This window comes from Sorex araneus, chromosome 6, assembly GCF_027595985.1.
Source record: "Sorex araneus isolate mSorAra2 chromosome 6, mSorAra2.pri, whole genome shotgun sequence".
Classification (NCBI taxonomy): domain Eukaryota; kingdom Metazoa; phylum Chordata; class Mammalia; order Eulipotyphla; family Soricidae; genus Sorex; species Sorex araneus.
The window spans coordinates 46,034,411-46,062,281 of record NC_073307.1 but is presented as its reverse complement, the minus strand read 5'-3'; the positions used below and the strand labels follow the sequence as shown (position 1 = coordinate 46,062,281).

The 27,871-nt window shown below is 39.2% G+C and overlaps 1 protein-coding gene across 5 annotated transcripts in view; it reads left to right on the top strand.

Moving 5' to 3' along the window:
• The window catches only part of HTR4 (5-hydroxytryptamine receptor 4), a 210,323-nt gene that overhangs the window by 121,730 nt on the left and 60,722 nt on the right, over positions 1–27,871 (top strand). For all 5 annotated transcript variants that reach the window (XM_055142395.1, XM_055142394.1, XM_055142393.1 and 2 more), the window contains exons 5-6: positions 3,381–3,534; positions 9,928–10,496. In XM_055142395.1, coding sequence (XP_054998370.1) covers positions 3,381–3,534; positions 9,928–10,496 — 723 coding nt within the window. The remainder of the gene's footprint in view (positions 1–3,380; positions 3,535–9,927; positions 10,497–27,871) is intronic.

Here is a 27,871-nt window from a genome sequence, read left to right as displayed (position 1 = left end):
ATTCTTGAAACTGTGTTTACTCAACAAATGTTTTCAACCATTTTATTCTCAAAAGTGATCAACAGTAGAGATAGTATAACTTCTCTTCATTTAAGCCTTATTTGCCTTCCCTGGGCTGGAGTAATAGCACAGCGGGTAGGGTGTTTGCCTTGCACGTGGCTGACCCGGGTTTGATTCCTCTGTCCCTCTCGGAGAGCCAGTAAGCTACTGAGAGTATCCTGCCCACATGGCCGAGCCTGGCAAGCTACCCATGGCGTATTTGATATGCCAAAAACAGTGAAAACAAGTCTCACAATGGAGATGTTACTGGTGCTCACTCGAGCAAATCAATGAACAACGGGACAACAGTGTTACAGTGCTACAGTGCCTTCCCTGGGATGACAGATGAAGGGATACAATAATCAGAGCTGTTAACTGGAAGTATATTGAAAAACAAAGATGTTTCTTAAAACAAAGTATGGAGTGTCTGGCATTCAAAATCATTTTTATTGAAGTGGAATACTTGTACTGCAAGAGATAAATAGAGTCTCTATCCAATTATATTAGTTAATAAAGATTTCATAGTAAAATTCACAAATTGGGCAGCTTGGTGGAAAGGGATGCTCCCGTGCCTCTTCCAAACTTAAGATGGAAGTTTGGTATTTTTCAGGCCCAAATCCCCGATGGCTGTTTTCTTTCTGCACATAGCTTCCAGTTTCCAAATTTCCCTTTTTAATGAGGGTTTCAGTAATGTTAGTTCATATGCCATCATTTTCATTCAGTTGCCATGATAAAGATCCATTTCCAAATAAAGTCACGTTCTAAGATGTTATGGGAAAAAGGAAATATGTCAAGCCATAACATTAACTTCAACAAATAGGGAATTTATTAGAAATAAATGGGGGAGCTACTTAAATTAAAGAAGAGCTACAGAAAAAAATTCTATCAGGCAGAAGGAATGTGTCTGCCAAGACTCCAGAGACAGTTGTACTCTGCTCTGTTGGGGGCTGCCGTGGGAGGGGGGTTCCTTTGCTGGCTCTTCGGTCTTGCATGTTGACATAACAGTGAGTGGCTTCTGATTTCCCCAGAGGAAATCCTGATGGAGTTATTTAGTAACTGCAAAAGTTAGAGCACCAACCTGGAGAGAGAGAGAGTAGGGAGCTTTCCTTGAACACAGCTGAACTGGGCCTGGTCCCTGGCACCCCTTATACTTCCCCGATCTCCACGAGGAGTGATCCCTAAATGCAAAGCCAGGAGTAAGCCCTGATCACCACCAGGTGTGGCCCCCAAACAAGACAAAACCAAAGTCAGAGTCCCATAATTTATTTCCCCAACACTACGGCAACAGAGAAGAGATGATTTCCCCAGGTTTTGGATCTTATTAGATAAAGGAGAAGAATGCTAAGTGGATGTTACCACATCTTTAAGTTAGGCCTTCTATTAGAAGTGATGAAGGGAGAAGTTTTTTTAGATCTATCTTTATAAACTTTTAAAATTTATAATGCCATCACTATAGTGTTCATTTTAATGTTCATTTATAATGTTCATCATTTATAATGTCAATACTAAACCACTGGTGATCACTAATATTTTCATTCAGAAAAAAAGTCACCACTAATGTAATTTGCCATTTGTAAAGTTGGGAGGAATTTCAGATAATCATTAATCTTTTTATTATCAGTTGTCTTAGTTAGGTTTTGCCACTTTTTTAGTAAAGAACTCGAGTTCCTGAACAAGCACCTCTTCTGTTCTGTTCTTGAGCCTGTTGTTTCTTGTGCTTTTCTACAAACTAAGACATTTCATTGTCTGGCTGTCCACAGGAACTGCTGGGCACATGGGTCAGTTGCTCCTTGAAATGTGAATGAAGGGTATAACCTTCCCACCCCAGCTGCAATGCACCCACTTCTCATGCTCCCACACTAAGCTGTCCTTCTCATTTTACCCTCTCTCCCAATTCATCCTACCACCACCTCTTCAAGGAACTCAGCCATTGTTATATTGTGATTCTCTGATTTAAGAAAAGAAAGAAGAGGTGGGGAAAATGATCAAAATGAACTGTCTGAAATGAGTGGTAGAAGGGGGTGGCTCATCATGAAATGCTATAAAATCTGAAAGAATTAACTTAGCCTGGTAATTGACATTCTGCAAAGACTAACAGCTGATAGACCTACCATGGTATTTTGCCTATTGTCAAATTCCATGAACTACCTGGACATGGATGTAGGAATCTCCAAGACTAGAGCAATACATTGGTGGCAAATAACTATTTTGCCAGCTGCATTCATTTGCTAGAGTTATTAGGACAAAGAATACAAGCTGAGCATCTTGAAACAACAGAAGTTTATTGTCTGTTAGTTCATGAAAGGAACAGTCTGGGACAATATCAGTGAGTGGGTAGGTTGCACCTCTATCTAAGGGGAAAATAAAGTTAATAACACAGGCAGAGTATGAACTGATGAAATAGAATGTAGAAGTCCCAGATAGAAGATCAGATCCTGATAAATGGAGATAAGATAGTCTCTGCCAGCAACTAGGAAGTAATCCAGTGGGAAATATTTGCAATTTTAAATTCTCGATATCTAAAAGTCAATTAAATCGTCAACCCAGAAGTAATTTGTGTCAATTTTGTTCACCACTCATTGGCCAGGTCCATTTCTTAACTCCTTCTGAGCCTAAGAAAGTCAGAAAGTGAACATACCCAGTTTGGGAACTGGGTATACTTACAAACATTTGACATATTCCCGTTTGTCAAAATGCAAGCTCTGACTCCTAACTCAGTACACTCTGATCCAAGATATTCTTGGTATCTGTGTTTTAAATAGACCTCCTCAGATAAGTCTGAACTGGGGAACCTCAGGAGAATATCTGAGCCAAATCTTAGGGAATGTCCACTTAGGACATCCCTTAGCTCAGAGAGAGAAGACCAAGCATGAGTCAGCTCGGGTTATTATCTAAGAGGATTATGGATGCCCAGAGAGTTACTGAGACCCAGGAGGCTGGATACAAGCTCAAGAAACCCCAAGGCATCAGAGTAGCGTTGGCTCTGTCTCAGACAGAATAGACTCCTCAGGTACTGGGAGAGAAAGAGGGTCTGATATATTGCCAGAAACTCATTGACAAATATAGCATATTTTATTGTAGAATTGGCTTTTCATTATTCTGTTCTTTTCATCACTTCTTTTTCCCTTCTTCCACCCATACTGTGCCTTCCCCCATATTTCCTTTTTGCTTCGTTATTTGTTTTTATTCTCCTTTCTTTTTGTTCATTCATTTTCCTCCCCTCCCCCCAAATCCACTTTTATCTCCTTTTCCATTGCTCTCCCTTCCCACTTTTCTCACCTCTCCTTCTCCCTCTCCTCCCTCCTTCCCCCTCGCACCTGCCTGCACTATCCTCTTTCTAGGTACTATGCTATCTGCTGCCAGCCCTTGGTCTATAGAAACAAGATGACTCCTCTGCGTATTGCCTTGATGCTGGGAGGCTGCTGGGTCATTCCCATGTTTATCTCTTTTCTGCCAATCATGCAAGGCTGGAATAACATTGGCATCATTGATATGGTGAGTACCCAGCTAGATTCTGCTGGCTTACTGTCCAATTCACTTTGCTCAACATTCTAGATAAATAAAAAATGTCCGATTGGGTAGACAACTTAAGTATTCAGATGGTACTGTGGATGAAAGATTGAAACAAAGAGCAAGGTAACATTTTTGAATGTTTGCCTTCTTGCTCTATGCAAAAAAAGTATGCAAACCTATTTTTCCTATCATCGTGACAACACCCTTAACTCATCTCATCCCCATGAGAAAAGCCAGACTCAAGAAGATGAGTTCACATGACCAGTAATACACCTAGTTAATGTAGAACAGGCATTTTAAACCTTAAAATTAGACTTCAGCATCTGGGGTGTATGATGTATCCCAAAAGGTCCTCAACCCTTTTCCTACTGAGAATCTAGGAGCATTACAGTGACCCACTGAACATATATAATGTGGGTAGAAATGTGTCTAAGAATTTAGAGTGTTCTGGGCCAAAAACACAAGCCTAAGTCCTGAACAGTCACCAACCAGTGTCCTTAGAAATCTCATAGGTCCTAAATGGAATCGAATGTCTTCAAGGAGCACCAGGACTCATGTGCCAGATTCATGCCAATCACTGTCTGTATGACCTTTGAGAATTGTTCAGCTCTGACAAGTTATGTTTGTGATTCCAAACCTGTGATGAATTAAAAAAGAATCCACTATGATCTGGATTCGTTTACAGGCCTATATAGTCCCTGGGGAAATCATTGTAAGACCATGTCCAGGCAGAGGGAGAATAGAGAGGAGATATTGAGAGTTAGCTCCAACTACACTGAGTCAATTAGTGTAGGATATACCCCTTTCCCTATCCAATCCATTTCCTAGCCTCTTTCTTTGTCAGCAAAAGATATCTAAGCCAAGGCAGGACCAGGGTATGTGTGCAGTATATCAGAGCAAGAGTTCCTTGGCTTGTGAAATAAAAATGAGTAACAAAAGAAGAAAAGAGAAAACAAAGAGATCCACACAAGGAAGATGAGATGAGTATTTTACTAAATCCTATTCATCTTCTTTCAAACTTTCAGTTTTATTACTCTTGGGGAATTTTTTATTTTTAGTTTAGGTTTTTTTTTTTGCATTTTTGGGTCACACCCAGCTATGTTCAGGGGTTACTCCTGGCTCTGCACTCAGGAATCACTCCTGGTGGTGCTGGGGGACCATATGGAATGTTGGGGATTGAACCCGGGTCTGCCATGTGCAAGGCAAATGCCCTATCCTTTGTATGATCGCTCTGGCCCCTATTTTTACATTATTAACAATCAATAGAAATTAAAAAATGGCTAACAGATGAATATTTGTTGTGTGCTGAGTCCTGGTTAACCAATATTTCTGCAACTGTCGTACAGTCTTCACAATTATTCTTAGGAAACGGAGATCAGAGATGTTAGCTGTTCACATTTGTGGGGAGTAATGGTGACTGTATCTAGGTTCTTAATATTTGTGGTAAATTTAGCCACAACTAGAGATCTTTAAAAGAGTATATTTGGTACATCAGAATGTCTAATAAGGGTGTAACCTTCTACTGCAGAGCCTAGAGAGCTGTCTGTTTACGAAAATCAGAGAGATGCAACTGTTGAGAACTTTATATAAATGGGAAATAGGGCAATCTGCTCACCATAAATATGCCTATTACTTAACCAATGATAGTGTGAATAGATTCCATAGCATTCTATTTTCACATTCACCTAGAAATAAGCCAGTAAAACCTCATGTTCACAATATGCATACAGTTGTTTCTATTTATTTCTTGAAATGTTGTTCGTTTAAGCTGCTGCAGACATGAGTTAGCAAATAAAGGATATTTACTCCTACAAGAAATACAAAGTTTGCTTCCTGTGAGACTCAGGTCACAATATTTTAATCAATTAGTGTGTAATCTTGGTGTTTATAAGAAAAACCCTTGAAATATAAGGTGACAGAAAGTTTAGAAAATAATAGAAATATACAGCATGAAAATACAAAACAAAAGAAAGCTGGCATAGTTGTATTATTATAAGTGATAAAATAAGTTTAAAGTAGGTTATGATACTTGATATGAAATCCTTTTATGTTTTTGAAGTATTAACTCAATAGGAAGATGAATAATATTTTGGTAGTAGGTTCTGAGATAGCAAATGTGTGCATGAGTAATAAAAGTGCATGTATACATTTCCTATATAGTTTTGATTATATCTTTATGCATGTGTATAATATTACTAATGTAGCCTGACCTCAGAAGAAAAACAACCCTGAGTTTCAAAGTTCACTTCAGCCAACAGATCCCTAAAGAAGTCTGATGATTAAGAGCGCTCTGTGGGCAGTTACTTGAGAGAAAAGTCTTTTCTGTTGTTAAAGAAAATCAAGTGTGCCATAGTACCCAATAAAAGTCAGTTTATACCAGGAATCAATGTAATTTCAATGTAATTTCCTATATTAATAAAACAAAGAAGGGAAACCCACATTATCATCTCATTACTGCCAAAAATGCATTGATAAAATTTAATACCCATCAAAAATATCACATCAAATGAAGAATAGGGGTAACTTCTCAATCAAATAGAGGCATTAACAAAAAACTTACAGCAACTATCATGAATAATAGTAAAATATTTGCGGCTCCCTTTCTAAAATGGGAAATGCAGCAATAGTGTCTGCTATTAACCACTTTTATTCAAAAATTTCCTAGAGATTATATAAAGTTCAAAAATTCGAGACGTGTAGTATAAAGAATAGAAAGGGAGGAGCAAACGTCATTATTTTCAGACCACGTGAGTGTTTCTGGAGAAAATTCAAGATTCTAGAAATGAAAGGTCTGAGGAGAAGTGCAGAGGGCTGGAGCACATGCTTTGATATACAGAGCCCTGACTCCTATCCCTGGCCCCACATTCCTCCCATCACTTCCCGGTGTAGCCTGGCTGCACCTCCTGCCACTGAGCCCAAGCAGTCTGCATCACTGGGCAGAGCCCTGAGCTTTCAGACCTACACAGTTGTACTGAATATCACTGGGAAATGTTCCCTGTTCCTCTAACCACTGCTTGGGCCCTATCTAAAAGAAATACATCAATTATTAACAATCAATTTAACAAAGTTGCTAGATACAGTCCAAAATGCAATTTTTTCACTGAGTTCTATATCTTAACAATGAGCAATTTTAATTAACAACTTTAATAGAGCCAGAGAGATAATACTGTTGGAAAGACCCTTGCTTTGCATGCTGCCTACCTAGGTTCAGTTCTTGGCATCACTTATGGTTCCCTGATCCCTGCACCAGGAATGATCCCTGAGCACAGAGCTAGGAGTAAGCCCTGAGAACTAATGGATGTGGCCCCCAAACCAAACTAAAAATCACTTTAATAATTTGTTTTGGACTAAAAGTCAGATACTTAGTAATAAGTATATGTGCATGACATTTACACAAAATTTATAAATATTACTAAAATCAACTTTTTTTTTTGCTTTTTGGGTCACACCCAGCGATGCACAGGGGTTACTCCTGGCTCTTAACTCAGGAATTACCCCTGGCGGTGCTCAGGGGACCATATGGGATGCTGGGAATCAAACCCGGGTCAGCTGAGTGCAAGGCAAATACCCTACCCTCTGTGCTATCACTCCAGCCCCAAACTAGCTAACTTTTTTAACTGGTAAATTAGTTTTGACTTCTATATGGAAATTCTGAGGTATAAAAATAGCTCAAAATCCAAAGGAAGATAAAGTACAATTTGAAGACTTTTATTTTAGATATTCAATATTATAAAGTTATTAAATTTTTGCGACTACATGGGACAATTCCTAGAACAGAATAGAAAATTCAGACATATACCTATGCATACAGAATTCTCTGATTTCTGGCTCTGAGTATACTGCAACATAATTAGAAATGTTACTTCAGTCAATGCTACTGGATCAATTGGCTATTTGCAAAGTAAATATTTAATTTTTGAATCCTATGTCAGGCTATACAAAAGCAGTAATTTCAAATGGATAGTAGAATTAGATGCAAAAATTATTGATAAAGATGTTAAGAGGAAGTATAATAGGACAACTAAGTGAAAGAGATGTGAGAATATCTTTACACTTAAGAATAAGCAAAGGATAAAAAATACCTTTAAAAAAAGGTATTTATACTAAAAGTATAAATCTTAAAGTAAAGAATTTTTAAGCATAACAGTACAAAGGTTTAGGAATTATTTGCAATAAAAAATCTAGAAAGTAAACAACATTAAAAAAACATGAAAAAAAACTATTGTAATCAGTAAGAGAGGCACAAATCAATTTTTTATGTGGGAAAAAATACCTGAATAATCACATCATAAGAGACGATATTTAAATAGCAATTTGGTGATTAACATCATTACTCATCAGGAAATGCACATTAATACTACAATAAGAATTATGATGGGCCATGTGGATCCATTTTGATTTAATTCAAGCTTACTTGACTTGATTCAAAATTTCAATTAGATTGAGCATAAAAACAGAGATGCTGAGAACAGTTTGAGATGATTTATTTGGGTTAAAACTAGTGATAGCTGAAAGGATTTGGGCTGATAAAAGCATGGCAATTCTAAAGGCAATGCTCTGATCTTAGGAAGGGAATAAAGTGCCAATCAGATGTCAGAGCGGAAATTCAGTCTGCTGTAGGTACTTTTTGAAAAGAAAGTCACTGCACTGGAATTCCATGGACATGAGTTCCCAGGACATGTTCTATAACAAAATTAGAGCACAGACAAACCCTAATCTGAACTCAATGGAAGTAGAGTCCAGGAACACAAAAGTATTTCACTGACTTTATCAAATAAAATTACAACCATTAAATAAGCTAACAAACACATGTGAGATACTATGCCCTACCATAATAGCACCAGATCTCATTTTCCTCTATCATTGTTGAATATGTTTATCCTGTAGCAGTAACTTTTAAAATGTTTTTTTTTTTCATTTTGGGAGCCACACTGAATGGTGCTCAAAGCTTACCTCTAGCTCTGTGCTCAGGGATCATATGGCCAAGGGACCATATGTGGTTCTGGGCTCAAATCCAGATTGCCTGTGCAAAACAAGCACCTCACGGGCTGTACTATTTCTCCAGTCCCAAGCCAACAGTAAGCCCTGAGTGCTGTCATATGTGTGCCCTCCAAATATATGTATACTTTATGTATTTTGCCGCAATAGCACAGAGGGTAGGGTGTTTGCACGCAGCTGACCCAGGTTCAATTCCTTTGTCCCTCTCAGAGAGCCTGGCAAGCTACCGAGAGTATCCCGCCTGCACGGCAGAGCCTGGCAAGCACCCCGTGGTGTATTTGATATGCCCAAAACAGTAACAACAAGTCTCACAATGGAGACATTACTGGTGCCCGCTCGAGCAAACCCATGAGCAACGGGATGACAGTGATACAGTAATACTGCAATAAAAATAATTATACAAAAGGAGAAAAGGGTATGGTGGATTAGGCTGTGTCAAAAGATATAAATTGGCCATTGCATCCTTCAGGTTCTTAATATCTTGACCAGAAGAATTTCAATTGAGAGATGGGGTTGGATAGCTAAATAAAGTGTATCTCATGAGGTAGTGGGAAGTAGAAATTGAATATTACCTATGTTGGGCTTTAGTACCTTCATGGTCTTGCCCTAGTCAATATACTCTTATCCCATGTTTCTGATGTTTCTCCTTTCTTTATCAAGTTCTAAGACCCTATTCATCATTGCTTCCTATCAATTTAAAAACTGTTATGTAAGTGGTAAAAATTTCAGCAGATCAAAGAATATAGGGAGATAAAGGGCGCTTGACATCCACCAAAGAGCTAAACTCAGAATAGAAAAATTCTTCTCGAATACTGATAAACTTTAAAGTTATTTTTAAAAGATCTTATTTAAGATGCAGGTATTTGAGTCCTAAAGCCCAAAGATTCAAATCCACTAGAATTAAGGGGAAGGCCAGCAACCTGTACTTGTCATCAACACTCCAGGTGATTTGGGTCTTACTGTTTGCAGTCATCTTGTTGAGACACTGGCATGTTGCTTGCAAGTGGACAGTTTGGGGATGGGAGCAGAACCAAACTATTGGTTGGGCATATAGAATGGACACTTTTGTCTGTTTTGTTTCTATTTATTTTCTGAGATCTTTGGTCCTCAAAACCCTGAACTTCACCACACTCCTTTTCTAACATCATGGTTATATGTGCAATATGCGGGAAAGAGAAAGAAAGCTTTGCTGATAAACGCTTCTTTTTTTCCCTCCTTATCCTTTTCTTTGATACTATGCCCCCCCCCCATATCCCCATTCTACTCACTCTACAATTTTTTTTTATTTTTTATTTTTTGTACAATGTTCTTCATTCTCCTGCTTTTTCCTCTTCACTTCCCGCCCTCCTCCCCACCCCTGTCTCCCACAACTCTCAGATAGAAAAGAGGAAGTTCAACCAGAACTCTAACTCCACATATTGTATCTTCATGGTCAACAAGCCCTATGCCATCACCTGCTCTGTGGTAGCTTTCTACATACCGTTTCTCCTTATGGTGCTGGCCTATTATCGCATCTATGTCACAGCAAAGGAGCATGCCCGCCAGATCCAGATGTTACAACGGGCAGGAGCCCCCTCAGAGGGCAGGCCCCAGACAGCAGACCCTCATAGTACTCATCGTATGCGGACAGAAACCAAAGCAGCTAAGACCCTGTGCATCATCATGGGTTGCTTCTGCCTCTGCTGGGCTCCGTTCTTCATCACCAACATCGTGGATCCATTCATAGGCTACACTGTCCCTGGACAGGTGTGGACTGCTTTCCTCTGGCTTGGCTACATCAATTCTGGATTAAACCCCTTTCTCTACGCCTTCTTGAATAAGTCCTTTAGACGTGCCTTCCTCATCATTCTCTGCTGTGATGATGACCGCTATCGAAGACCTTCCATTCTGGGCCAGACTGTTCCCTGTTCAACCACAACTATTAATGGATCCACACATGTGCTAAGGTGAGTGTTTAGGAAGTTGATCGTCTTCTTTTGCATGATTCACAAGAGTTAACTCTCTAGTTTGTTCCTAGGATTATTCTTAACAAGCTATTCAGTATTCACAAACTTTAAAGACATTGTGTGTAGTTTTACAGCAGAGTAGTTGCAAAGGGCTCAGGCCTGAGGAGATAGTGACTTATGTTTCAATCCATCCCATAGTTCTGTGACCTTGGGAAAGTCATTTAACTATTCTGAACTGTAATTTCATTTAAAAATTAAGATAATGATGATCTACATCAAAGGTCTTTTTTGAGGCTCATATAAGCAAAGCCTGGCAAGCTACCCATGGCATATTTGATATGCCAAAAACAGTAACAACATGTATCACAATGGAGACATTACTGGTACCCACTCGAGCAAATCAATGAGCAATGGGATGACAGTGATACAGTGATACAATGACACAGTAAAAAGTTTGATACCTGACAAACATTTGTTGAGCTCATTGACTGTTACTTAAAGGTCACATTTTAGGGTGGTTGTTATTCTATTTCTTTCTTCTTTTCTTTTCTTATTTTGTTCTGGGGCCATACCTGGCTATGCTAAGGGCTCACTCCTGGCTTTGTGCCCAAGGATTACTTCTGAAGGTGCTCAGCATGTGTATGAAATGTCAGGGATGAAACTGGGGTTGACCGTGTGCAAGGCAATCTCCTTGCCCACTGTAACTATTTCTCCAGCCCCAAAACTTGGATTTTAAAGTAAAATAAACTTTATCTCAGTGCCAGTACCATATGTATAATCTCTTGAGATTTCCGTTTTCTAAGTTGTTAGCAAAGTAAAAATATCCATCTATCCATCTCCTGGTTTTTGTGACACTTAGACATAATATATTCATATACGATTATTCATATTATTATTCATAGTATTACCTATGGAAAATTTAATAAAGCACACTGCATATATATTAGGTGCTGATCATAAAGTGACTTGATAAACTGACATAAATAAAATGATAAATATGCACTAGTACAGCCATGTGGTAAATGATCTAAGGGATGTGTGGATAACCTAGAATAGGAATTTATGTAGGAATGAAGCTGATTTAGGGACACCTTCACAAAACAGGATCTTATATAAATTTAGACTCAGCAGAAAGAGAGGGACATACATAGAAGGACCGCACTCATTTTTGGAGTATAGAAAAACATCACATGAGGCTGACACCCAAAGACAGTAGATACAAGGACCAGAGGGATTGCCCCATAGCTGGAAACCTGTTTCATGAGCAGAGGGGAGAAGGCAGATGGAATAGATAAGAGATAACTAAGAAAATAATGGCTGGAGGAACCAGTTGGGATGGGAGATGTGCGCCGAAAGTAGATAATGGACCAAACGATGACCTCTCAGTGTCTGTTTTGCAAGCTATAATGCCCAAAAGTAGAGAGAGAGTATAGGGAATATTATCTGCCATAGAGGCAGGGGGAGGGTGGGAAAACGGGGGTATACCCGGGATATTGGTGGTGGGGAATGTGCACTGGTGGAGGGATGGGTGTTTGATCATTGTGAGATTGCAACCCAAACATGAAAGCTTGTAACTATCTCACGGTGATTCAATAAAATTAAATAAATAACTAAATAAAGTTAGACACAGATAGGATACAGAATAAGGTATAAAGTGTGAAAAAATCATGAAAAGGCCAAGTACCCTACTAGAAGCTGGTGGTGGTGATGATGGTGTGGTGGTGACCTTTGGACTTGAATATTCAGTGACAAGTTATGATATATTTTTCCAAACCCTAGAAGTTTACTAACGACTCTGAGCTATAGATGCTTTCAGGGTGAAAAGCTCTGCATGCTCAGTACATTCATCTTGCATAAGAGATGAATTTGTAAACAGTTTTCTTCCTTTGCCCTAAATGCAAAGGGATTTCTAAGGAGCAGTTACTTCTTTGAACCAAGCATTCAGTTTTTCTGATGACAACAGTGTTCAGCTGTTCTGGCAGCTGAAAATTGGGATTTTCATTTGCATGTGTAAGAAAAGAAGAAGAGAAAGGAGGATTGCCATGAAATAGAAACACTTTGCCTGAAGGGCTCCTCAGAAACAGAAATTCCAATTGGTGGAAGAGTCTCAAAGACCATTTTTTCCTTTTAATTATCATGTCTTATTGTGTCATAGAAAGAATCCAACCATGAAGTAAAACATGTTCAAGAGCTGCTGTGTGGATGCCAGGTAGCAATTGCCCGCACTGGACTGTAGACCCTTTACAGAGTGCTACTGCAGTGTTTGCTAAGTCAGTAGTTTTGGAGTTGGCTGATTTCCCCCCTGCACCAGTCCTGGATAGGGTCCAAGAATTATGAGAGCAACAGCAGAACTTCTGTTTTATTAAACCTGTATTATTTTTGCCCTTGCTGCTTTAAAAAAAAATTGCAGTTTGATAAAGCAGAGATATCAGTATGGGAATAGCTTGTGGCTATTTATTCTTCTTTCTACACCAAATAAAGAAGAGTCTTTACGAAGTCTTTGTACTATGAGAAACAATTGCCACCCATCCTTGGCACTGAAGCCTATTTGTTACATGGAGTTATGAGAAAATGTGGAAGGTTGGTTTAAGACTTGAATCCTTGGAGGGTAACTAACCTTTGCAACAATAGGATCTTTTTCAGTCACAGCTATGTACCAAAAGCCCAATGTGGTCCTGATTTGTAGAGAAACTGAATTTCTCTGTCTCTCTGTGTCTGTTCTGTGTCTGTCTGTCTGTCTTGTCTGTCTCTCTTTACTCTCTCCCTCCCGTCTCTCTCTTCTTCTTTCTCTTTTTCTCATGGCCCTGGTATTGAAGCTTGGGCCTCATATGTGGAAGGCATGTACTGTACAACTAAACCCCATCCTCAACCTGAAATCTTTTTGATGAATAGTGTATGAGCTACACTATTAATTCCCCCAAATCAATTGTTTTAACCTCACCTAAGAAAAATATGTTTTTCTTTTAAATATCCTCTCAAGTAGGACATCGACAAGTTCAAGTAATTCTAGGAAATGTAAAAATGAAACAATAAAAAGAAAATTCAGTTATTATCCTGCTGCCAGTTTTCTTTGTAGCCTGAAAGACCACAATTATTACTGGTCTGATGATCTTTTCAATGTTCTCACAAACATTTATAAAAACATACAAATTCATAGATCTGTCTCTACTCATTTAATATAAATTGGCCCATTTTATATGTAATTTTCTGCACATTGCATTTATCCCTGCCAGAACATTTAAGAGATCTTTCCATGCCAGAACATAAAACCAAGCTCATTAAAAGAACCTTCTAACTAAAGAGCTCCATAATCTTCTGTCTAAATATATATTAAAATATAATTATTTACTATTAGTAGACACATAGGTATTTCTAATCCTTTCCTATTATGTACTGTTTTTTAATGTCTTTGAACACCTTTGTCTCTGTCCCAGTATTCTTTCAGTCTAACTGATCTGTTGTCCTGTACACATATTTTAAAATGTTATGTTTAATAATAATATTGAACTCCTGGAACATGATAGCTATTTGCATTCTCATCAGATGGGTGTGTGAGTAGCTTATATTCTTTCTGTTCACCACAGCTGAGTATTATGTACCTCTTTGTTCATTAAAACTTAGTCTCTTTGTTATACATCTAATTTGCATTTCTTAAATAATGAACATCTTCTAAATAGTAATTGACTTGTTTAAAAGTTGCTTATATTTATTTTTATATGAACAGCATTTCTGTATGATTGGTGCTTTATATGAACATTTTGCATTTTTCTTGTTAGTGTTCAGGTGTCCTTTAGTCTATTTTGAATCTTAACCCTTTGTTATACAATTTAATACTACACATTCTCATATTTTACTTTAACTTTTATCATTTAGAAATTTCAAATTAAAAATGTATTCTTATTTATATTTACCATTAGACAATCTTCCTTCTTGATTTTCACATTAATTTTCCTAAGAACCATGATTTCCTGATTTTCTTCCTAACTTGCCTGCAACTCTATATTAGTACTTCTTTCAATCTCTGAATATTGGAGTTCTTTGGGGCTTGATTGTCGACTTTTTTTAATGCTCAAACTACATCCTCATTTTATGATTAGCCATCCACAGTTTCAAATACCATCTTTGAGCTATCAACATCTAATTAATATCTTCCGGTCATAGCTGTTCTCTCAGCTCAGAACACAAGATTCAATTTGTTTCCTTGACAACCATATAGGAGCCTTCTAGAAATCTCAAATTTTATGTGTTGAAGACTGAATTATCCTATGTAGTCTCTCCTAAACTCCTGTCTCCATAATTGAAACCACTATTCACCATACTTCCCAAACTAGACACTTTCTAGAACAAAACAGAAATCACATAAATGTAGATATCACGTTATTAACAACAATAACTGTGAGGTCTGACATAATTTCAGAAAAATTTGCATGCATTATTACATTTAATTTTGTTAGTAGTATAAGTATCATGTTTGAAGAGGAGGAAAAAATCAAGGTTTACCAAGAGTAAATAACCAACTGGCTCAAAGGTAGTAGTAAATGCTAAAGCTGTGCTTCAGATCCACGTGTCTCTGCTTGTGGAGTGCAATTCTGTCCATCTCACTGAGAGTCTGGATTAGGGCTTCCCACTTCTTACGTTTATCTGATGTTTTAGTAATTTGCATGAGTAATGTATCAACTTCCATCCTTCTCATATTTTTCTATTGTGTCCACACACACAGAGTTACTTGTTCAAATTCATGTATTTTTCAATCCCTTTTTGACAAAGGGAATAAGGTTAGGTGATTCCTCTCTAGGCACTCACTGAAGATATTCAAAGCAATAATCCATTTAGAAGAAGCCCAACTCTGAATTTGTAATATCTTCCTTCTATTGTTTTTAGACCAAACTTTTCCTGCTTTATTAATCGGGGCATTTGTTCTATTTAACATTTTCCAGATGGCAATGGCCTGCTTACAGCACTATTTCCATGGATTTGTGCAGACTTACAGAGTAGAATTCTTGTTTCATTTCTTAACACTAAACATAGAAACAGTGGTTTTCTCTTCTCTATGTACAAATAATCCCTCACAGAGTCTACCAAAAAAAAGATTCACTGTCAAGTGATAAAACGTCTTCATGACTGTCTTCAGATTCAAGAGGGATTAAAATATCCCATAATCGAAATTTACCTTTTTGCAGTCTACAATGAAGGAATAATATTGAGAAAACTCATGATAACACTCTAGACTAGATAATGGAAACTTTTTTCTCTTGGGTCTTTTATGAATTAAAATCATGCCAGTTTGGGCCAGAATTATAGTACACTGGGTAAGGTGCTTTCCTTGCACTGGTTGACTAGAGTTGGATTCCTAGTACCAATATGTTCACCCAAGTCCAGCCAAGAGTGATTCCTGAGTGAAGGGTCATGAGGAAGCTTCAAGCACCACCAGGTGTGGCCCCCCCACCAAAAAGGGGGGAAAAAAGAACCCAAACAAACCAGACCACTTTGATCACATAGTTCAGACAAAAGTTTTTGAAGCTTGGTCTTTATTCTCACAGTGCTTTAATTTATATCGCTTTCTATTATTCAGCAAACAGATGGATAGCCAGTGAAGTAAAATGTGCTTTTGTAAGACATTCTTAGACGACACAAGAGCTAATTCTACTGTGCACACAGTGGCAGAGGCTGCAACTGTGTTTGGTTGTTTCCTGCTGAATAAATATCTTTTTGGTTTCATCCAGTCCATCAACCCATGACCAAAATAGAAGTGAAGAGATCTTTTGGTTGGCTAATGAGTTTTTCTATATATGTGGGTTACATAGTCTTTTAAAAATAATTTCCAAATATGAATTATTGGCATATGAATATTTCATGGAAGAGTTTTCATTTTAGAAAGAGGCATAATAACAGCATTTAGGCAGTGGGTTTCAATGTGTGTGATATGCTTCTCAGTGAAATTGCAGCCAGCTTCTCTCTCCTATCACATCCGTAATCTGGTGCTATAGATAAGCTTCCGCCACCACCCGTTATGTTAACCTATTGCAGTCACTTTTCTTGCTTTAGAAAAATCACATTAACCATAATGGCAGAAAAAGGAATAACCTAATTATAAAATGCTCAGTATATTATTGCTAAAGTGAGGAATAAGACAAAGATGTCTTATTTTTGAAATTAAAGTAAACTAATAAGAAGTCCACATTTCCAGGTTTCGAAACTTAATTGATTAGGTATCAAGGCTTGATTCTGTGTTTGACTTGTAACTATGTTTGATTCTTTGCACCTCGGGTGTCAGGCAATACGTGAGAGATGGTGGAAATAAGAATGTATGAGAGTTAGCATTCACTGAGCTCACAGCCTGAAGAAAGGGATGGGAAAGTATTTCATAATAGTACAGTGGACACCTTGGGCTTGTGCCCCAGACTAAACAGGTATGAAAAAATTGCCTGACCAGGAGTTTTCTCATCATGATGATAGTCAACAATCTGTACAACAGGGGGAACTTACTCTTTTTTTTTTTTTACATCACCACACCCAGGAGTATTTAGGGGCTACTCCTGTCTCTGTGCTTAGGATGTTGCCCGGGTGAATCTCTGGGGACTGTGTGGTACTTGGCGTGGAGCCCAGGGCTCCTGCATGCAAAGCCTGTGCCCTACCTCTTTGAGTTACCTCCCTCACCTAGAAGTTTACATCATGATGAACCTGCTTGGTGCTTGGACTGTGTTGAAGTTTGAAATGTCCTTCATATAGTGAGTCTAAATTTCCTACCTATGACTTCTACCCTGGTCAAGAGAAAATGAAACTGCATCTCTTCTTCTTCTTCTTCTTCTTCTTCTTCTTCTTCTTCTTCTTCTTTTTTTTTTTTTCTTTTTGGGTCACACCCGGCAATGCTCAGGGGTTACTCCTGGCTCTGTATTCAGAAATTACTCCTGGCGTTTCTCGGGGGATCATATGGGATGCTGGGAATCGAACCCGCGTTGGCTGCATGCGAAGCAAACGCCCTACCCGCTGTGCTATCGCTCCAGCCCTTCTTTTTTTTTTTTTTATGTAACTATTTCCGTGGGCTGGAGTGATAGCACAGAGGGCAGGGCGTTTGCCTTGCACGCGGCTGACCTGGGTTCGGTTCCTCCGCCCCTCTCAGAGAGCCCGGCAAGCTACCGCGGGTATTTTGCCCCCAGGGCAGAGCCTGGCAAGCTACCCTTGGCGTATTGAATATGCCAAAAACAGTAAAAAGTCTTACAATGGAGACGTTACCAGTGCCCGCTCGAGTAAATCCATGAGCAACGGGATGACAGTGATACAGTGAACTATTTCTTTATATTTTTGTTATATGTCCCTCTGGGGTTTTTCACTGATAGTTCAGTATCTTAATTTCTTACATTACTCTCTTCTTAAAGCTCCCAGAAGAGAGTGATGCGGTATTTCCTTTGTCCCTCTCGGAGAGCCTGGCAAGCTACTGAGAGTATCCACCTGCACACCATGGCATACTAAATACGCCAAAAACAGTACAAAAACAGTAACAAAAGACAGTCCTCACTCCCCTGACCCTGAAAGAGCCCCCAATATGCCATCGGGCTACACTACCACGAGACAGGGACAAATGGAGACATCACTGGCGCCCACTCGAGCAAATCGATAAACAACGGGATGACAGTGATACTCTCCTATTTCAATATTGTTAAAAAGTTTGAAGAACATAATAATGTCCCATTATATACCGTCTTCCTTCTTACTTTTTTTGGAAGGCACGCCCAGCACAGTGCTCAGGGAACCACATGAACTGGGAACTGAACCCTTATGGATCACTTCAAGCCCACTGAATCATTTCCCTGAACTTATTGTCACTTAATTAAAAAAAAAATAGGCACTGTGATTTACAGCACTGTTCCTGGTTGGGATTCAAGGATATAACATTTAACATCATATACTCTATCAGATAGTCAACTTTTGTCCATTACCTTTGTCCCAGTTCCCCACCTACTTCTTTAAGTAGTCATGTATAAATCATTTCTAATTAAAAAGTAAGGAATAGGATCGCATTTTCTGAAATCCATTTCAAGCTCAACTCACTACAAACAAAATAATTTGGTACTCCCTAGACACATATTTCTTCTTTATAATTTTATCTCACGATGCAGATGGTGTACTGAGGTTTCTGATGCAGAAATAATACCCTTACAAAAACTTCCTTTCTCAAGGTTATGGATCCAAAAATTAGTTTAATTTTGAAATCAAAAGTTCTACATCTATGTTAAGTATTTTCCACTTGCTTGACTCTTCCCATTTTTTTTTCTGCTTGTTAGTGCCTTTTCAGAAACAGACTTTTACCTCCTCCTTCGACAAACGTCTTGAGTCTTTATATCTTCATTTTGGGTACCATACATATGTAATTAAATTTGTCTTTTTTCAGTTAGTAAGACTCAAGCTAATTTAATTATTATACCAAACACAGACCTGATCGAAAGAACTTCAACTTAGTTAAAAGAAAATGAGTATCTTCATTGTTCCACCACCTTCTATTTTCCTGAAGGAAGGAAGGAAAGTAGGAAGGAAGGAAGGAAGGAAGGATATGGTTACTTAAAAAATTTTTGTCCTTCAAGACTAGTCTCTTAGAACTATCTAAATGCTTAGCAGAAAACCACTGCCCTACTCACTAAATGTCGATAGCTTTAGAAAAATCACATTTTTGCCAATATGACTCTGAGATGTCAGAATCATTACTTTGAGCATTACAGTTGTAAGCTTTCAAGGTTTAGAATGTTTCACTGCATACTGACATTGATTCTGCTTCCAGGGTGTGACATATTATGAGTCTTAGGCTCTTTTTGGATAATCTATTAAAGGATAATAATTTTATAAAATATTAAATGTTAAAATGTGGGAGAAAATTTCTTTGGAAACTTGCCTCAACTCAGGCATTCCTCAGGCTCTTCTACTCATTTGGAAACCACAGTGTGGCCACAATAGATGCGAACACTGAGTCCCATAAGTACAGGCACTAAGGAACAAGCTCTATAGATTTGATTTGCTTGGGGCTTCTTTGTCCATTGGATGGATTCCAAGGCTCTTATAAATCTCCTTCCTATTGTATCCTCAAAGCTTAGTGAAATGTTGGACCCCCAAGACTTGGCAGGGAACTGAGGGAATGCTTCTGTCCGTTCTCCCCTGACTTAGTCTATCCTTCTCCCCACTTTTAGACTCACTACAATTTTTTGGTTCACATAATCTAAGGCAGAGGTGGGATTTGGAGATTCTGACAATAACCCTGAAACAGAGATTTTTTTCCCCTATGAAATCCACTGAGATTCCAGTTTTAGCTTCTTGGGTAAATAAGCCCTCTCCTGCCTATCTAAATACCTCGTCATGTAAATCAAACAAGATAATGGATATGAAATTGCTTTGCATTTATGAAAAGTTTTGTCCTCATGAGAGATAATTATGTTATAAGAACAGACTGTTTATAAGTTAAGCAACATAAGCAGAGAGATTGCATATGAAGTTTAGCTTTGGAGCTTCTCTGCTCTTATGCTGGCATTAACTCCCTTTTATTCGTTGACTTGGTCTCAACCTAGAATATTTTATCTCTGAGAACTCCTACAAGCATATTCCACAGAATCTCCTTTTACTCCGTTATCTCTCCTTAGTCTTCTTTATTGCATGCTCTTTACTGAAATGGGTCTTTCTGGATATGTGCTGAGATAACAGCTAGCCAGAATTCAAATGCTTAGCAGTGGCCTGGCGTTAAACTGCTGGGTTAGACTTCACAAATGAAGATAGTTTTCATCGCCATAAAAAAGTTATCTAGGGGCCAAATTGGTGAGTCAAGAGATACTTAGCACATATTTAGCATATTTGAGTCGGCCCTGAATTCAATCCCTGGCTCTACAATCCCCCTGAGTACCAGTGGCTATGGGCACTCTTGCTCACTGGGAATAGTCACCGACCACTCCCCTCCCCCCAGCATTGATGAGTGGGTATATAAAAATATAAAATATAATGGAAAGTATATAGTACAGGGGTTAAGTTACTTGTCTTGCTTGCAGCTGACCATGGTTCAATCCCTGGCACCCCATATAATCTGCCATGCTCTGCCAGGAATGAACTCTGAGAGCAGAGCCAGTAATCAGCTTTGAACACGGCTAGATGTAACTCAAACACACTCACACAACACACAAACACACAAGGTTTTTTAATTTTTTAAACTATCAGTCAGTGTGAATTACAAAGTTGCAAAGTGATTTATGGTTGACTTTCAGGTGTGTAATGTTCTAACAACACCAATTCCACCACCAGTGTGCACTTCCCTCCACCAATGCACCTAGTTTCCTATTCCCCTGCCTTCCTCTATAACAGGTACTTTTCCCCACCATCATTGTCTTGGTGTTCCCCCCTTTGACCCCACCCCACTTCAGTGGCAAGCTTTTTGCTGAAGACCAGTTCGCAAACTCTTTGTTTTTATCTATTGCCTTGAGGTATTTTTAGTCTTCTATTATGTTTTTTTATATTTATCACATGTGAGAGATCATTCTGTGTCTGTTCTCCGTCTAACTTCACTCAGCATATACATCCACATCACGATCACAATCATAATATCCTGTTAATCACCAATTTCTCGGGTGGGCTCAGTAAGATCTCATTTCGTCCTTTCCCTGAGATCTTAGAAGTCTATCTCAACTCGGCCCTCCTAACGATGTTGCACTGGGGGCTCTTCAGGGTCAATCCCATTAACGGCCAACATCCAGAGAGACTTAAAAGCAAGCTCTCAGAAGCACACGGCCGCTTTTGCCTACTTCTCCCTCTGGGAGAAACTGGCAATCCTCTGAGAGTATCCGCCCACATGGGACAGCCTTGCAAGCTTCCCATGGTGTATTCATATGCAAAATCCAGTAACAAGCTGGATCTCATTCCCCTGTACATCCACATAGCAACAATTTTTATGACTTCATCTTTTATGATAGTCCAGAAGTATATCATGTATGTATACCATCATTCCTTTATCCAATCATCTATTCTTGGGCATTTGGGTTGTTCCAGATTTCGGCTATTGTGAATAGTGCTGCAATGAACATAGGCATGCAGATATCTTTTCTGCATTATGATTTTTGGGTCCAAGGAATATGATACCTTAATAGCTAGGTCACATGGAAGTTCAATTCCTAGCATTTTGATTTTCCTAGCATTATTGATTTCCAAAAAGTCTGGACTTCTCATCATTTTAACCAGCAGCGAATAGGGGTCACTTTCCTGTGCTCCCCATCCGTACATCCTCACCAACACTGGTTGGTGTTGTTCTTTTGATGAGTGTCAGTCTCTCCGGTGTGAGGTGATATGCCTTTTGGCCATTTGGGTTTTTTCTTTGAGGAAGTTTCTGTTCATCTCGTCTCCCCATTTATTGATAGGTTGTACTTTTATTTTTGTAAAATTCTACCAGTGGTTTATGTATCTTAGATATATAAACTTTATCAGATGAATGGTGGGCAAATAACTTCTCCCTGTCTGTAAGGTATCTCTGTATTCTGGTCATCATTTCCTTTTTATTCTTTTTGGGTCACACCTGGCAATGCACAGGGGTTACTCCTCACTCTGCACTTTAGAATTACTTCTGGTGGTACTCAGGGGAACATATGGGATGCTGGAAATCAAACCTGGGTTGGCCGCCTGCAAGGCAAATGCCCTACCCGCTGTGCTATCACTTCAGCCCTGGTCATCATTTCCTTTGAGATGCAGAAGCTTCTTTTTTTTCAATTTTTTAATTTTATTTAATCACTGTGAGATAGTTACAAACTTTCATGTTTGGGTTACAATCTCACAATGATCAAACGCCCATCCCTCCACCAGTACACATTCCTCAATATCCAGTGTATACCCGCCCCTTTCCCACCCTCCCCCTGCCTCTATGGCAGACAATATTCCCCATACTCTCTCTCTACTTTTGGGCATTATAGCTTGCAAAACAGACACTGAGAGGTCATTGTTTGGTCCATTATCTACTTTCGGCATGCATCTCCCATCCCAATTGGTTCCTCCAGGCATCATTTGAGGTGCAGAAGCTTCTTAACTTAAGTTTGCTTCCACTTGCTTAGTCAATGCCGTTGAATCCTTAAAGTTGCCTCTAGCTCAAATGTCATGGAGAATTCTGCCTATATTTTCCTCTTTGTAACTTATGAATTCAGGTCTAACATTGAGGTCTTTAATTCATTTTTATTTGATTTTTGTGTAATCACAAAAATCTTAGAAAGGATCTGAGTTCATTTTTTTGCATGTCTCTAACCAGTTTTCCCAGTACCACTTGTTGATGAGACCTTTCCTTGCTCCACTTCATATTTTTTCTCATTTATCAATGATATACCTGAATATATCTCCCTTGATTTTTAATTCTATTCCACTGATCTGATATGAAGGAACCGACAGAGGAATCCAAGTTTGCGGGACCCGGGGCTGAGATCTCTAAGCCTGCTCAGATTGGCACTGGGCCTACTCCACCCAGATCCCCAGTTTTCCAGTAGCTTGGCAGTCACACCCACAAACTGCCCCCATGCCATGTAATCTCATCAACAGCCAAAATCCAAAGACTATAAAACAAAGCTCCCAGAAGAGAGCAATGCAGAATCTCCTGCCCCCATGCCAGGCTGTCTTCACCAAGGCCCCCTCAGAGAGGGGCGGGTTGAGTTTCCCTCCCTGCCCCAAGCAGAGCCCTGGCAGCTGAAAACCTCCAGAACCCAGCCACAGCCATGATCAAGGCCACTCTCCACACGCTTGAATGAGCCTCATGCATGAAGGAATGGCAGAAGAACCCAGGTATGCAGGACCCGTGGCCAAGATCTCCAAGCCTGCTCAGATCAGGACTGGGCCTCCTCCACCCAGATCCCCAGTTTTCCAGTAGCTTGGCAGTCACACCCACAAACTCTGGGGCTGTGTAATCTCATCAATGGTCAACATCCAGAGACTATAAAACAAAGCTCCCGGAAGAGAGCAGTACAATATTTCCTGTAGAATTTTTTTCCTGCATGGCAGAGCCTGGGATGTATTTAATATGCCAAAAACAGTAACAACAATGTGCTCTTCGTGTTCCTGGAGCGAGCAGATGCCACTGTGCTACACTAGCACGTGACAGGGACAAATGAAGACGTTATTGGCACCTGCTTGAGCAAAGTGCTGAATAGAATGAGAGTGATACAGTGATACAGTCATCTGATATCAGTGATACTGTCCTTATCCCAGTACCATATTGTTTTAATTACTACGTTTTTGGAGTATGGTAGGGAAAGTGATTCCCATCTTCTTTCTCTTGAGAATTCCTTTCATTATTTGTAGGGGTTATTGTTCCATATAAATTTCAGGCATGTTTGATGTATTTCTTTGGAAAATATCATGGGTATCCTCACAAGGACTTCATTGAATCTGTACAATGCTTTGGGAAATATTGCCATTTAGATGATGTTCATCCTCTAATCCATGAGCAGGGAGGTGTGTTTCCATTTGTTTTCACTATTTTTTAATAGTGTTTTGTAGTTTTCTTTGTATAGGTCTTTCACCTTTTTTGTTAGACAGATTCCTAGATACCTGATTTTCTGAGGCACTATTATGAACGGAATTAATTTTAATTTCTCTATCTTTAATTCATTATTTGCTTATAAGTGATGTTTTTAAGGTTCTTTAGGGTGGGGGGGAACTAGAAAGATTGTTCTAAGAGGTGGAGAGTATGGATGGTATACACAAGATCCAAGCTTTAAGCTTGATCCTTGGTGACTGCATGGCCTCTGGATGACCCTGGTCTGGGTCGGAGCAGCACTACGTTGTCAGACTGAGCACTGAATCATCCAGCTCACACATCTGGGCTGAGGATATTTGAGTGTGGTCTCTCAAGCCTGGTGAGCACTCTTTGGGAGAGCCCCTACATAAAATATTTGTATTGTGAAAAAAACTCTGGACTTAAAAAAAAAAGCCTTTCTCTAGAAAAAGCCAATCTGAGCTTTTCCTTCCTTGGATTATACTTAATAATAAACCCAACCAGAAACAAGCCATGTTAGTGGGTATTCTATGCAAATTTTTGATATTCTTATACAAAATATTCACAAATCCAGATTGATACGCGGACACCATAGAAGAGGAAAATACAGAAGTAGAGATAAATATAACAAAAAATTGATAGTAAAGAAGCTTTTCCACTTGCTGTCATTTGTTGCTTCCTTTATAACTAGTAATAAGCAGAAAATATATTTTCATTTTTGGGAGGACTTTGGGGCCACACTTGGCTGTGTTCAGGACTTTCCCCCTGCTCTGTGCTCAGGGATCACTCCTAGGAGGGCTTGAAAGACCATATATGGTGACAGAGATTGAACCCAGGTTGTCTGTGTGCAAGGCAAAAATTTTACCCACTACACTCTCTCCAGTCCCATGTTTGTATTTTATTTGCCTATTTATTATATGTCTCTCCAGCCAGGTGAGACATGAGGGCTGCTGCTATGTCTATTTTATTCCCAAAATGAGCTATCCTGGGGATAGCTCATTGACGAGTTCATGTATTTGTTGAATGTGCAAATTACTCTTATGACACCCTATTCTTCACCTGGACTGCAGTTTTAAGAAGACATGAATTTCAGACTTGAAATAACTGTGAAACCAATTTCTAATTTTGATGTTTCCACCTTTGAATAAAGGCTCTTGCATTCTAAATTGGAAGATTACTCAGGGCTAAAGAAAAAAATTAATTTAATTTACTTTGGGTCCTTCTAGGTTTCTGCTAATATTAGAAAGCTGCTTGACATTTAAAGAATATTTTTGGCCTTTACTTTGAACTTTGGAGGTCACAACTGGATTCAACATTTGCCTCATTGTTTTGAAAAAGGAGACTTAATCTGGGTGAATTAAAGATGGATAGGGTGCCCCGTCGTATCTCCCAACATGGTCCAGGGCTGGCTCTGTACTTTGTGGACTCATGACAAGACAAAAATGGAACATACTATTTAAAGAGCAAGAGAGACTCATCATTAAAGGCATGAAAATGTAAAACCTTACTCTTAGGTCCTTTCTGAAACTTATAACTGTACATTTCATTTGATATTTATCTTTATTCCAGTAGAAAAATAAAAGACAACTTTAAATTATTAGCATTAATTTGCCATTCAACTATGCATGATTAATGTCAGTTTTATATGCAGATATAAGAGCATTTAACTTGTTATGGGGGATTGTAAAATAATACAAACTGTAATCTGCTTTTAGTTTTTTCCCTTTGGGTGCACCAGGGATTAGGATCACCCCTGGCAGTGCTCAGAGCTTCTAACTCTGTACTCAGGGTTTACTCCTGGAAGTTCTTGGAGCACTGAATCAGGGTTGCCCTGTGCAAGATCAACTCCTCACTCCCTGTACGATATCTCTGGCCCACAAATTGTATTTTGTAGATCAGACACACTTTATGTGTTTTTTTGAACCAGTAAGTGCAGAAAAAAAATACCACTACTTTTCTTTCACTTCTTGAATACACACACTTTCCATAAATATGTTGTTTGTGAAATGTTTCACAAACACTCTCTGGCCAACAACTGGTTGAGTCAAGAAGGATTAAAAAAGGGAAGGAGTCATGTTTTGCCCTATTTTATCCTTTCTTTTTTTTTCTTTTTGGGTCACACCCAGCGATGCTCAGGGGTTACTCCTGGCTTTGCACTCAGGAATTACTCCTGGCGGTGCTTGGGGGACCATATGGGATGTTGGGGATCGAACCCGGGTTGGCCTCATGCAAGGCAAACGCCCTACCCGCTGTGCTATCGCTCCGGCCCCTATCCTTTCTTTTTATGCTAGCATTTTGAACACACGGATTTTGTAGAGGGAAGTAGCACCAACGTTAAAAGACATTATAAGGTTCCTTGATGATTCATGATTCTGAGAACAACACTCATTTCTTTCTGCACCTGGAAAGTTGTAGTTCAAATAGAAAACATAGTTTCTTAGGGCCCATGACCTATTTGGTATAGTCATGGACCAAGTAGGATGTGTTGATGTGAAACTTGAGGACAGCATTTCAGTGGATCCAGGATTTATGGATATGCATAATCAGAAGCTGCCACCAAGAAACGTGGCAGGAAAAGGGCAAATGTTCTTTGTAAATAGAATACAGTAAGCTTGTTTCTCCTTTGAGGCTTATTAAATACTTTATGCCTAGTGAATCCACCAGAAACCCATGTTCTAAAAAGTGTAGAGGCCAAGAGCAATGTGGATGCACACCGATTTCTCATGTGTATGACTTCTCTGTCCCACACATAAGTTTAAAGAAGAAATTAAAGTTAAGGTCAGAGTTATAGTCCAGTGGGTAAGAACTTGCCTTGCATGCAGCCAACCCAGGTTCCCAGGCACTAGGTTCCCTGGTCCCCTGAGACTGCCAGAAGGGATACCTGAGTGCAGAACCAGGAGTAAGCCCTGAACATGGCTGGGTGTGGTCCAAGCCCCGCCCCTCCCCCCAAACCACACACACACTACCACCACCACCACCAAAATTTTAAAAATGGCAACAATTAGATCATTAGACTAAGTTCTGGGTTCTCCTGTGGCTGCGACTGTGTTGCACAAGCAGTTGTACTGCTGGCCCTGTGCTTAGTCCTGCCCCAACACTCAGTAACAACTTCACAGAAAAGTACTTTGGTCACAGGTAAACAATGAGAATAACAGCATCAGGTGAGCTCCTCTTACCTTGCTGTTATTCTCTAGAGAAGAATCAGTGCTGTTTGCAGAATGGGTCTGTCCTCTGAAATTTGGTAATTGTGTGGCCCAAACTGTCCTCCAGGATGCCCACCCTATGTTAACATTATGCCCTCCTCTGAGATGTACTGTCAAGGGAAAAATCCCTGCTGCTGATTTAGAAGAAGTATTTTGGTTCTTAATTGAGTAGCACAATGGCTACAGATGCTGGAGGCCCACACACCTGAGTTTCAGTCCCCGCTCAGAGCTGTTATTTGCAATCTCAGATCTGTCACTGTAACCTTTACCACATGACCGGACATCTTGAAGTCTATTTCCTCCTTTGTAAAATAGTGTTAAGACCTTCTAACCCGTTCCCTAGGGTTTTTGTTAAGGTTACAACGATAACATATGTGCAGGAGTGAGCACAATGTACTGAGCACACAGTATCTTGAGCACAAAGCTTTGTCACTCAAAGCATTCTATGAGTGGAAATGGTTCTGTTATTATAATTGTATATCTGACATTATTCATATCTAAGTTAAACATCTTTCTCCATTTTCCAGTTTATTTTCTCAACTTCCTGAGAAGCATTTCTGAAGAAATGAGTCGATAGAAACCTCTGGGTGCCAAATACTTCTCCTTAAATAAGGAAGGTGGCACTCCCTCTGCTTGGAGAAAAATCAGAATAGAATGAAATCCTTCACTGTTTATAAGTAATT